The 13344-nt window shown below is 42.7% G+C and overlaps 1 protein-coding gene across 3 annotated transcripts in view; it reads left to right on the top strand.

The window, feature by feature from the left end:
• LOC135797124 (zinc finger protein basonuclin-2-like) overlaps nucleotides 1–13344 on the top strand; it is a 60610-nt gene that overhangs the window by 31033 nt on the left and 16233 nt on the right. For all 3 annotated transcript variants that reach the window (XM_065309329.1, XM_065309328.1, XM_065309330.1), the window contains one exon: nucleotides 82–184. In XM_065309329.1, coding sequence (XP_065165401.1) covers nucleotides 82–184 — 103 coding nt within the window. The remainder of the gene's footprint in view (nucleotides 1–81; nucleotides 185–13344) is intronic.

Here is a 13344-nt window from a genome sequence, read left to right as displayed (position 1 = left end):
TTTTACTCTTTCTTACCTTCAATGTGTTGACAAAGGGTGAATAACGCAAAGGACTTAAATGATTATTTTCTATATTTGCAGGCGATACGCTGTACAGTCCCAAGTTGTAGCTGCGAATGTTTCATCCCCGGCAAGCGTCATCTCCGCTACTGCGAGACCTGCAAACATGGATGGGTCCCACATGGTAAGTGCTAATTTACCATAACATTAAATCATGTCTTCAGGACTAAATCGCTAAAGGGTAATATCCCCATGGTCAACATACGAATAAAATAAAATAATTTAAAACGCGCTTAATTAGATGCAGTAGTAAATGATGAATCGAATATAATTTTATCAACCGCGGCGATCGCGTGTAGGAGCCCCGAATGCAACTTATCGAATAATGAACTGTCATCGGTGAGTTATCGACGCGTCGGGTCGCGCCCAAGTCGATTTTTCGGTGGGGGCTCAGTCGGGTGCCATTTGCAGTCTAATATTGCCCTGCGGCAAAGGGGCACACCGTGTCTGTTTGACCATTTGACCAACCCTTCAAGTCTTGATACAAAAAAGAAAAAACGAAAAATATTCCGAGCCGTAAACAACAAGCGTGGCCAAGATGGTATTACACCCAAGGGAGTTATACATATTTATACGCATGACCAAAATATTCGGACTCCAATCTTCAATTTACATCCGGAAAAATGATACCTAGTTTTAAAAGATCCCTCAGCGAAATTGGATTTTTATTTTTAAGGTCGAAGGCGGCAGCACGTCAATAAAATTCGAACGCAATCTATTACCATCGCATAAAATGCATCAAAGCAGCGCGCCGCGCGGAGTTCATTTGGATAATTTAATAAAGAAAGCGCAGTTGCAGGCGAGTGCAACATTAGATTTTAATTCAATTTCGGCGTTTGAGCGTCGTGTATCACTTAATCTTGTCGTGTGTCGCACCCCTGCACCGCGAACAAATCGTCGGGGTTGTGAATTAATATATCAAAAATATTCTTTGTCTCCGAGCGCGATTACGTCATTACACGCGCCCCAGTAATGCAATTTGTTAAATTGAAAGAAGTAATCAGAAAAAAAGAAACAAACGGCTTTTTTAATTCGGATGTGAATTTAATACCTATATGCGTAAAGCGCTGTTTAAGCCGCTAAAGCTACAGCGGCAAACAGAAAAAATATTAATGCAATTTAATTTCGAAACCAGCATGGTGTTAAAAGATAAATTGTTTTTTTGTGTTCAACTACTGTATGCGGAGTAAGTAATCATAGGAATTTGCATAATTCAATCAACCTCAAACAATTACACGAAATTTCTCCATCGTGTTTACCTGAATGAAGCCGTTTAGTTTTAACTATGCATAAATAAATCAATATTATAGTCTTTAAACGAGTCTTGCTCGAGGATAATTTATTATGCAACACTTACTCAGCTGGCAGTTATATATCCACAGTAAAATATAATTAATTTTATTATTAATCAATTTGTTTCGCTGAGTGAAAAAAAAATGTTTTGAGAAAATTTTGTGTTGGAGAACAGAGAAACTTAATTTTAGCTCCCTGGGAGTATGGTTGTGCACACTCGCGCGTAATGATATAATTATAGGTGTCGCGGTGTTTATGGTAAGCGACATGTGTGTATATAGCGGGCGGCGGCGTAAACACGCCGGCGCCGACCGCCGCTTTTAACGACGCTGCGCGCGTGCTCCGCCACCATCCTTCGGTTTACATTATCGCGCGCTGTTTAGAGGAGCAGCCGTTGACAAAATGGAAATTTCCTTTCAACATGACGATATTTACGCGGCGGCCACCGCGCGGACGTTTTCATTAAAAACTCGGCGCGCTCCGAATTAGTGAAAATTATTGGCGGCCGCCGCGCAACGACGTATAACGTTATAACTAACAAACGACCGAAAATAATTTCGGTTTGTTTGTGTTTTTTGGACGCCTTTGGACGCGCGTGCGAGCGTATACATTACGGATTACACCATTCCCGACACCGACGACGTGAGGCATCCCAGACCGAGACGGTTTTTTTTCTTCTCTCTGCAAGCGTTTAAAATATTTTCACTCAAAAAACACACACGTTCAAGGTGTGTGTGTATAAAGTGGGTTTTTACACACTAGTGCGCAAAACATTAATTTTACACATTTATTAATTTAGATCTTGATAAATGACTTCTCGATCGCGATATTAAGTTACTGTCATATCGATAAATTAAGCTCGTTTATACTTTGCGCTACTTTCAGCTGCCCTATCCATATCAGTCACAGCTACTGTACTGTCACGTCTGTCTCCCTATTTTTCTCTGATATCACACCACACCCTCGCAATCACGTCTAGTAGACTAACATAATAAGATTTTGCGATTTCGCGTAAATCGTACGCATTCATTAATTAGATATTTACACCATTGGTATTTTTATGCTAAGCTAAGTTTTTGAAAGTTGATTAGAGGTTATTACGGCTACCTGCATGTTGGCTATTGTGTTGTGATCGTTTATTAAGCGTGTCTAATGAGTGAAAAGTAAGCGGAAAAAATCGCTCGACTGCGACGCTCCGCGACGCCTTGCAAAATCTGATTAGCGATGGACGCGATGCGCAATCGCTGCGACATGCAATCAGTGCGTCTAATTGGAAAGTTTCTTTTGCCGTTTTAATTTATGCGGGCTGTGTGTGCGCTTCTTGTACAACATCAGTAAATCTTTTTGTCTTGTTCTTCAATTTGCTACTTCCTTCGGGACTGGACTTCAGGTATCCGGGGACTGATTTATCACAAGTCAACTTCACTTTTCGCCTCGTCGATAACACATGCCGCTCTGTGTTTTGTTCGATCAAGATTTACCGAGAAGCAAAAAAATTCGAAAAAACCGAAAACCGGTATTTTTAAAAATAACCGTTTTTGTTACTCATTCTCGTTGTATTATTCATCGATAGTCTCGGATGGAATAAATTACAATATGATGCCTTATAAATCTATTTGTGAATGTATGGCGTTATCAAATTTTCAAATGACAACATAAATCATCGAGACGACCACCGCACACCGACCGAGTTTTGCATGGTCAAGCGCTATTCGGTACGTGACCGTTATATTCCCAACACGCCGCCCCTAGAAGAACAAGAGGCGCGCGGTGGCAGCGCCCAACCGCCCCCGCTGATGTGGTCCGTCTTTCATGTGAATTATTTAGCACATTGCCAAATGTCCGGACTATCAGAATACACTATTTATAACACAATAGCCTCTATGCCCGTCCATCTCTATATTCATTCCGAGCGTCTGCCGGGCAATTTCGTGGGGGCGAGCGTGCAGAATTTAAATGAGGTCCATCTACATATCAGCCGATATCTGGAATATCTTGAATCTTGTTTCGCGCTGGTGATAAAATCGTGTCTTGCTGTGACCGTAATTATTAAGTCACGGCGTAATTGTGACACGCTTTCAAACAAAACGGCGTGGCGCGGCGTATCATTTAATTACACGGTGGTTTGGATGTCGCGTGACGCTGTTGGGCGACCGGCGACGAGATGCATTATCAAAGGAAGTAATTCGTCATTAAGGGGCTTAATTGCCGGCTTGCGCGTTTTATTCGGCTTGTTATACTTCTCGCATGTTTAACGCTTGTTTCGCTTTGCAATCAAATGTTATACATGAAGTTGTTTTTTATTTTGATCGAGGGGAGGTTACACTAAATGCAAAAACATAGGGTTGATGATAATACATCACAATTATCTCCAACGGAAAGTTTTGTCTTAATTTTTGTTCGTTTTGTTTAATTTTTGAAACACTAAGATTTGTACGACATAGCATTAACGCATGTTAATTACTGAGCGAGTTGACGACGTCGAGAAGGCTCACATCACGGCGAAATGAAATTGTGTGTGCTTCGGCCGTAATTAAAAATCCATTAGCAGAGCACAATGTAGATTCAGATTTTTAATGGTGGCACGCATTAGTTTCGTTGATGGTTGATGGCCAGCACGATTCCACTCTGCCTCCGCATCAACATGGTGTCATTTACACCATGGCGCCTTCTCCGCAATCCTCGATGCTTGTGGGACAGTTCACGGTCTTTTATCGGTAATTTTCAGTAACGTACAGATACGTGGTGGTTGCGTGCGGGGCAACCGCATTGCACGTGACGCGTTTCTCTGCCGAAGCCGAAGCAATCAAAACCGGCGACCACCGTACCGAACTAAAAAACAAGCAGTTGGTAAATACAAAAAAAAAAGCGAACAACATGGAGTCACGTTTTGCTCGATTGCTCGCACACATTCACGGCGCGATCGCGATTAGTCGCGTCTTTGACCTCTACATGTCCCCACAGGGTCCCCCGGTTGAAAATTACATCTGCCCCCACTTTCGATGATGGATTATCACGCATTTGTAATCACTAATGTCTTATGACTGAACAAAAGAGCTGACGGTATTGGTTTATGTCTTACCGGGTCTAAATTTGTTTGCTTCCGAGTGCAAACAGAGGGTTCTGATACTCCTCAGGGGTTTTAAAGTTACTTTGGAGGATTTCTAGTGCTGTGCTAATATTAGTTTATACTTAGTGGTTTAAAAAACCTCACGGGAGCTCCGCCCATTGAGTGACATGCGCATGCGCAGTAACAGTATACCGTAATTAGAAGTATCAGTCTTAATTGTCGTCGTAAACGAGCTTTAATTATTCAACGTAAATGGATCCTTGGAGCTTCTGATGAAATTTAAGCAGATTCAAAGGATTAGGTAGCTACAAGCAGAGCGTTTTTGCATTTTCACGATGTCTTTTCTATCTATACCTACTTCCCAAGACGTATAAAAAAAGCGAACGGGGTAATGAATATTACGGGGCAAATTGTGCCATAAACGAAACATAAAAGAAGGGAGACGCGTTTCGCTTAATGGGCGCGCTTTGTGCACACACTAGATGCAGCGGGGAGAAGAGAGCAGAGAGCAATTTAGTAATTTTAATCACACTTTTTGTTGCGCGCTGTGTTGTGTTGGCATCTGTGTAGACACGCGCTTTTTTCGTCTTGGCCGGTGTGGATTGTACGCGCGCGCGCCTCATAAAAGTTGTTAATTATGATAAATATTCACGGCTTTTTCCTGGGAGAGTCATGAAGCGGAAGTCGGCATTGTTGTGCTCCGCACAACCCTTGCCTTTTAGCTTCGTGGCAACTTCCTGCTGCTCAGGGGAATATTGTACCTCCTGCGCCAACACACAAATCCTATCTCTTGTGCTTCTGGCGGCGGCAATATGGAGGTACCTATATTCATGAAGTTGGAAAAGTCCAGCGATGCTTGTCCTTTGATTAGGGGTGCGGGTTGCCGATGCGACGATGCTAATCAGATTGCCTCCCGGGGTCGAGGGAATATTTATAGCGTGTCAAAACTCGTGCTCGTAAAATGTTTATGTAAACCAATAACAAACAATTGTAACTGCTTCTTCAGGTGCTGCGCGCAACGTGATGACCTTGTGTGCGGTGAGCAAATCGCAAATCATGTTCGCGGTCAAAGGTCTCACGCCGCTTGTTACTGTTTCGACATTATTTTTTCACAGTAGACCACATAACACCAACTTTATTCTCATGCTGGTGATGTAGAAATTCATTACACACAGATTGATATAAATTAGTTGCGTGTCTCCCATGATGTTGTGAGGCTGATGGCGAGCTTTCAAAATTGAAAGAGCTTAATGAAGCACCGCCAAGCCAAATCATGACCAATCAGTTCTTTGTCCCTTTTGAAAAATTAAAAATGATCCTGCGCGCGCTCAACGCCCACTTTTACGTCGGTGCCGTGTGCGTCCATGTTCTGTTTCGAAACTTATTACATTCTCAGACTTTATTACTATTAATATGCGAGCGAAAACAGTCAGGCGCCATCAGTGTCATTAGTAATAGATGATTCTTCATCATCTCATCATCATATTGAGCAATTCTAAACGCGAAACTCTCCAAAAAAAAATATGACAAAGCAAGGAAAGCGGCAAGTTTTGTTTGTGTTTGGTGGAGATCCGTGGAAAACTTGATTTTCCTCCTGACAACTCTTTTCAAACTTTGCGAATGCCTCCTGGGGCTGCTTTTCATTCCAAAACTGTGTAGATAAAGTTGCCGACTTCTGACTTTTATTATATTACAGCATCACAAACATCTTTATCATCCTTTTCTTATTATTAACGATATAAGCAACTGAAACTTTGTTTAGTAATTATAAACTGTATTTTTTTCTAAAAATTTTCGGGAATCAAAAATAATTGTTTTTGATTTTATTGCGTTAAATAACAATTTTAAGTTGTTTGATGTCGTAAAGTGTCACAACGAATTAGTTGTATTTATGTATAATACATTTATACTCGTATGCATAACCATAATCGTTTGGTCGTTTTCCTCATCTTCTTCGTTGATGCGTTGCGACCGGATCATCGAAAACAAATAGCTATCGCATTACTTATTCAAATGTCTGGTTAATTATGAAACTACTGGCGGATGGACGGCAGTTAATTAAATTTTAATGCCACGCGACGAGTGAAATAAATTCGGCTGACAAACGAGTTGTAAGCGTAGATACACACACCAACCCATGGAAGGAGCACATCTATCGATTTTTAGTCGTTTCCTCTCGCGCGCTGAGGAAAGTTTTCCTAAACGTTTCGTCTGGAAAAGCTCGTTTGCAGTTATGGCCTTGTACAAGCCTTATAAATTTTATAATTAGTCTCTTGTCGGATGATCCAAGAGCGAGTAAAAAGGGCAGGAAAAGATGAAACGTAAAAATTACCTCCCTTGAGGTTCGCTTTACGCTTCTCTTTCCTTTACTCCGAGCACTGCATACAATTTCAACATTCCACGAGTGAATGGATAGCGCCAATGCAGACGCTCGAAAGATGACAGCGTGAAAGAAGTCACAATGCTCCGAAATCAAACGCATCTTTCATGCGCGCGTCACGGCTGGCAGCATCCCGTGTATGGGATGTTTATTTATCTCGGGACATCAAGCCCCGCGGAGCCACGGCGTTTGATTGTCGTCGTGCGATGTCGTCTTGTGTGTGACACTGGACACAGACTCTTCATTGTCTGGCCCATCGCGAGAGTATACACTGGCCGGCGTTGTTATTCCTCTTCGAGGATGACATCTGAGCATGACTTGAGACTTGCTGATGAATTTTACACTCAAATGCATTTATGAAAGACAGATGTGAGACTCATGCGGCGAATATACTATACATTATTAAAACAAAACAGGTGTAACGAGTCGCCGCGATTTTATAAACCGAAACAAGCTGTATGTGTGTGTGTGTGTGCAATTTATGTTGCTTGAAGAGTTGAGGAGTATTTCACGGTAGGAGCCGCGCTCCCATGGAAAAGCATTTTAAACGCTAAACATCAATAAACATAATAGGCAGTCGTTTTAGTGTGTCCATTATACACACGTAACGCCGATGCCGACGCACTGATGCCGACCCGGGTCGAAACAAGTTATACAGCCTGGTTTTAATTACGAAAAGAGGTGTAAAAAATGCCATCTCCTCGGGGACCTGCCGATGACGATATTTATTGGAGGACATCTTCGTGGAAGAGCGCGTTTTTATTTCGTCCCCAAACTCGAGGGTCATTCAGTGTGTTAATTGCGGCGGGTGTTTTTTGACAGATCTCAAAAAGTGCATTTTCACACACACAATGTCTTTGTTTCGTGCGTATAAATAATAAAATCCCCGGCACATTCGTCTTCTCTCGTGGTCGTTCGACGCGACGCTGGAGACGACGACACACAACACACACGCGTTATATGGGTTGCCTGCCCGGCGCCCTACGGGGTCACCTCTTTTATTACCATTATTTGAAGATAAAAAATGTCTTCCAATTAAAAAAGTTCGCCGCTGACTCTATATATCAATCTATGGGCAGCAGCTCAGCGTGGGGGCGCTCGCGCTCGCAACTCAGACTTAAATATGCATTAATATTCGATATACATATATAGGAAAAAAATAAAGTAGATATACCTATACTTTGTTTACATGCCTACCATGACGGCCATCATTACCAGCACACTATCAACACTCTGCGCATGATGACACGTTTCCAAGCATCAGTCTATTGTTCGACGATTCTTTTCAAGATGTTTTTTGCGGTCAACGCTGTTGTACTATATCTTCAGCATAATACGTCGATCGATATACAATTCTTCGGTTTTTAATTAAAAGATTTTCGATTATTTTCGACTTTGGTGATACTGCGCGCTCGCGCGATGATTGATGATTTTCATCCCTGGCGCGCGTTGTCGGCGGCGAATATAATGGCCAGCTAATAGTGGAGTGTCGTGGCGAATGCGCGCCCGCCGACGGGTGGTGGGCCCCCATCCGGAGGGCACGCACACTACCTGCTTCGATTTATATTTGAGCCTCAAAACAAATGGTCGCCTTGTCGGCGGCCTCCTTTGCCCGGTGCCGCCGCTTAAATACCTGCCCGCGATATTTATTATGTGTTTTGAATCGAAAATGTCAATGCGTGGATTTATTCGTGTGGTTCGCACGACGGCGCATTTTATTCGTTATTTATCGCCAGCTTGCGCCCTGGCGCCGCGAGCATCGCAGAGGTTTAATGCTTTCTCACACGGAATCATACATTACACGATCAAAACATTTACATCTTCATTGTTACATGTTTCTATAACACACGACTATTTTTTGGCATCTGACCAATCACAGATCAGTTTATGGGCGGAGCTCCCGAGATCAAAACTTGTTAAAATTCGATGAAAAAAATTAAAAATTAAAATTTTATTAGTTTTATGATGTTTAAAAGTGATTTTTAATTAGATAGGGTATGAAACACCCTGTATATTTTACCCAAAAAATGAATATAGAATATCTCGAGATCAAATCTTTTAAAAATTTGATTTAAAAAAATAAAAAATTAAAAACCTAAGAGTTTTATTATGTTTAAATGTGATTCTAAAATGAAACACTCTGTATAATTTTCATAAAAATGAATATTGAATATCCCAGGATATTGATGTTTGTTTCGTGATTGTTTGTTGTATGAATACGGAAAATATGTGCCAGAGTTTGAAGTCCCGGGTAGGTATCGATGCTCTTTGCTCTTTTTACCTTCCTCTTGTACGAATACTGCACCGGAGGTTATAATTGAAATCGAGTCGCCCACTAACACACACTCGAGGGCCATATCGCAGCAGCTTGCTTCATGCATAAACCACGAATCAGTCCGTATAAAATATGCACACGCGCGTTTTGCGTTTATTACTCGCACGTCCGCTCTCCAAGCAAACCATCACTTCTACCCCACAGCCCACAGCGCCCCAGACGAGACGCTGTTCGTTTGCGGCGGTTGTGTGGCATTCAATGTTCGGCGGAACGAGAGAAAATACGAAAAAAAAAAACACAAATCAGAACGGAAACATTTGACGTTTGGATTTCTCTCGATCCCTCTCCAGTCCTGGAAGTGCGTAACAAAGAGACCGGAGGGCTGCTGCGCACTTTTTTTTATTTATTTTAAATACGACCGCAACAAAAGCTGTAGTGGCTAGTTAAATAACCGCGCCGGGGAGGAAAACAAAAGACTGCTCGCTTGTCGGGCGAATTTCATTTTCCGACATGTATCATTGAGCAAAGAATTGAAAATGGCAAAGCACGCATGAACAAAAGTCCAAAAATGAGATACGAGTATGCATGCGGAGTTTACGTTTGCTCTCTTGGTCGGTCAGCGCCAGTGGAAGCGGAGCATCCATTGTTTTAACAATTGCCATAAATTATGCGCATGATATATAGAACGAAATTGCATGTATACCTGCGTTGGTAACACACGCGTCCACTTTGCGGCTTCTTTATTATTATATCAACTGCGCCACGAGGAGCAATTCCAGCCTATTGACATAGGGCACCTCATAACCGGATTCACACATTCGCACACCCGAGCCACTAACATAACCTCCATTAAAAGCCCTCAAACAGCGTTGGAAGCAGTTGTTTTTATTCAAATTTTAATTGTGCCTGCGTTTAACGTTATGACTCGTTACTGTTACGACTCACAAGACAATGAAATAATTAATATTACTGGTGTTACTGAACTGAACCCTTTCGGATGTTGGATGTTGGATGTTGGAATTGCTGTCTGAGTGGACATTATTTAAATATTGAAAGACGATGTGAACGCGTTGAATTTGCTTTTGCCAGCGTCGTTCCCGGGGCCCTATATTTAATGCGGCGGCGTGTGTCGACGTGCGATCGCGAACGCGGCCCCTTTGAACCCGACAACAATATCAATTGCGCCCCTATATGTGTGTGCGAAGCGAGGCGCGCTCGATACCCAGAGGCGCGCATTGCGCACGCATACGACACGGCGCAAGACGTGAATTGTGAATTATTTCTGCGATGCATTCCGCGATGCGAAAGCCGCCGGACGAATTATCGTCGTCGGATAGTTTCCAACAACATGTTTATTGCGGCGATTATAGCAATAATTCTATTATATTGAAAATACCCATTTAACATTTTTTGTCATTTTTATCCGATTTTCCAATAAAGCACTGATTCCGTTTGATGGTCAATTTTTGTACGATGGGTTTTCGTCAACAATTTACATTGTATTAATCGCACACTGGCGCGGACATTCCACGCGTCGTGTGCACGCTGTGATCCGTTAACCGTGAACTAATCGGGTACACACGAATGATTAAATTTCAACATAATTGTTACATGCACCCAGGCATAGCTGGCGCGGGCGCGCGCGCCTGCCGTCAAAGTCATTTCGTGGCACTTTGATTCCACTCTCTGCACACACCCCCGCGTAGTCCTTTGTTGTCCCTTTGTGGATCGCGGTCCTCGGGACTATCGTGATTTGTTTATCGCATCAGCGTTCGCTAGAATGCACACGCATTACAACAACCAACCGCGCAGCAATTTACTTTTACTCTCTGGCTGTGTGGATTTGGCCGCGCGGCGAAACGGCCGAGCTGGTTTTGGACGCGTAGGTACCTAACCTATCATTAGAGCTACGTGTCGAAACCAATTGTGTATTATGTGTAGTATTTTCGAGAGGTCGCGCTCATTATTACTCGCGCGTTCGACGAGTGTCGTTTTGATTTCGGCGCGCGCGTTGAGATATATGACCGTGCAACTTCTTCTTCTTCTTCGGCTGCTTCGCCACACATTCGTTCCGTTCTTCGACCCGGATCATTACCGTGCGCGTTGCGCGCTGCCGCAGGACCAGCAACTAGTACACGCCTAATACAACACATTCCCGCACGTTACTTATACACTCGCCGCCTAATCTCAGCCGCAAGATCAACAACAACGCGCCACGCACCGACCGAACAGCAATCAAATTCGATTCAAATTCTCGCTTCCAATGATATACACACACACATACAAGTTAGATACATTTTAGTTGTAATTTGGCAATGACTAGCAATTCGAAAATGTAATTATTTCGGACAGCCGACAATGTCAGTCGTCAGCGAGACCACGAAGTCCAATTTGGACTTTCACTGCTAGAAAGGAACTTTTGTAAACTTTTCAAAACTAATATTAAATTGGTGTAAAAAAGTCTGAAGACTCAAAAACGATTTGTAGCTGTGATTTTTTTCCATTTAATAATTCACTCCCGGGTGACTACAGAAGAAGCAGCACGAGAATACAACAAAAAACAGGTACACAGCGCACAACAAATAGAAATTCATTAAAACTTCTCCAAGGGGGGACGGCATTGTTTCGGTACGTAATTGTGTGACGGTGCTTCGGGTCACCGCGGGTGACCACATCTGTTGTTCATTTTTTTTCTCTTCATCGTCGTCGATCAATCGAACGATTTGATTTTACATTTTAAATTTCCATTATCTTCGTCACAAGATGATGAAGAAGATCAGAAAATAGACCGTTAAAAGTAACGAAATTATGCAATACACTAATTAACGTAATTACATACACACACAGTGACGCAATATGTTTTTTTTTTTTCTCTGCTGGTCACAAAGCGCATTCGGCGTCGTTTGCCCGCGAGCAACTAATACAAAACTAATTATAGCCGACTTAACTTAACTTAGGTGCGCGCACGGCGTGATTCTGTACGACGGGAGACAAAATGACAAATGGATTCTGTCGAGTGGCCACGGCTTGATAGATTTGACATTGGAATGGCACGAAACGCGCGCGCGAGCATTCACGCTCTCGTCGCTTGACAGTTTTTCTTCATGTAGGTACCGCCGTGTGCCGCCGGATTGTTCTCTTTGCCTGCTGATCTCTGATCTCCTCGTCGAGGAGACAAGTTATGAGTCGCACGTTTCTCTATGCAATGCAAGTCGTGCAATTACAAAACCCGGCGGAGGATTGCTAATCGGCGCGCACGATGCACCAATCAAATATTAATTTTATCGATTGCAGCGTCGATATATAGTGGAATATAATTGAGCGTGTGCCCTTCGAGAGCTTATCAAAAGCGTGATGCAATTAGCATTGACAAGCTGATGTCATCCGAGAGGTTGTAAAGCGATTGTCAAAAGATTACCACGCGGATCTCTTTTTATATTTAGGGGAGAGTCACCCTAGTTTTTGACATTTACGACATCCACTTGTTGAATGTGTCAGCAGAGAACCTAAAGAAGGAAAAAATGCCCCATAGCCATCACGAATATATCTTGGAATCAAATCCAGAGATGAGTTTCTCATGAAAATATTGAAACTTGTCTCGACCTTGGTTACATGCTTGACTCTATCGATGCATGTGTTTATTGTTGCGCGTGTACCTCCTGTGTGTCTGTAATTACGGTGTCTCTCTTCTGCTTTGTTTCAAACGTGAGACGTGACGGTGTGACAAGGCTCCGCAAGGTCGCCGAGACTCGCCGAGAGATAATACGTACTCTATTCAGACTTGACCGCACGTAGATTACACGTACTCGAGAGTACACGATGATCAATATTAAACGTCTCCGCAGTCATGACCTAAAAATTCGAAACATGAAGACGAGAGAAAAAAACACGCACCGATTTCTATTCTGAAGTCTGATTTTCTACTAATTGTATATTATTAGCAAAGTCAAAAAATTCGAAATAATTTTTTTACTTTTTTTAAATTTTTTGTTGTGTATGTGACAAAATTTATGCAAAGTGAAATTTTTTTGAAGAAATCGATCCATTAGCATCAGTAGCACACAAAGAGATAGTAGTAGATCGGCGTCAGGTTCGGGTCCGAGCTGTAAACCGCCCGCATCCATATTTATGCGACATGCGTCGGGGCGCCGCGCTTTGTAAGTGTATAACCCATTGTTGGCGGCGGTTCGGGGCGGCGACTGTCAGAGAACCGCGCGGGGCGCCCCATATCGCGCGCGCGGGCGCTTTCATGAATAATTCCTCACA

This window comes from Atheta coriaria, unplaced genomic scaffold, assembly GCF_025399875.1.
Source record: "Atheta coriaria isolate IRGN ID8LTWV9N9 unplaced genomic scaffold, Caltech_Dcor_3.1 hic_scaffold_8_pilon, whole genome shotgun sequence".
Taxonomy (NCBI): domain Eukaryota; kingdom Metazoa; phylum Arthropoda; class Insecta; order Coleoptera; family Staphylinidae; genus Dalotia; species Dalotia coriaria.
Note: the sequence above shows the minus strand (reverse complement) of the source record. Positions and strands in the feature narration are given on the sequence as shown.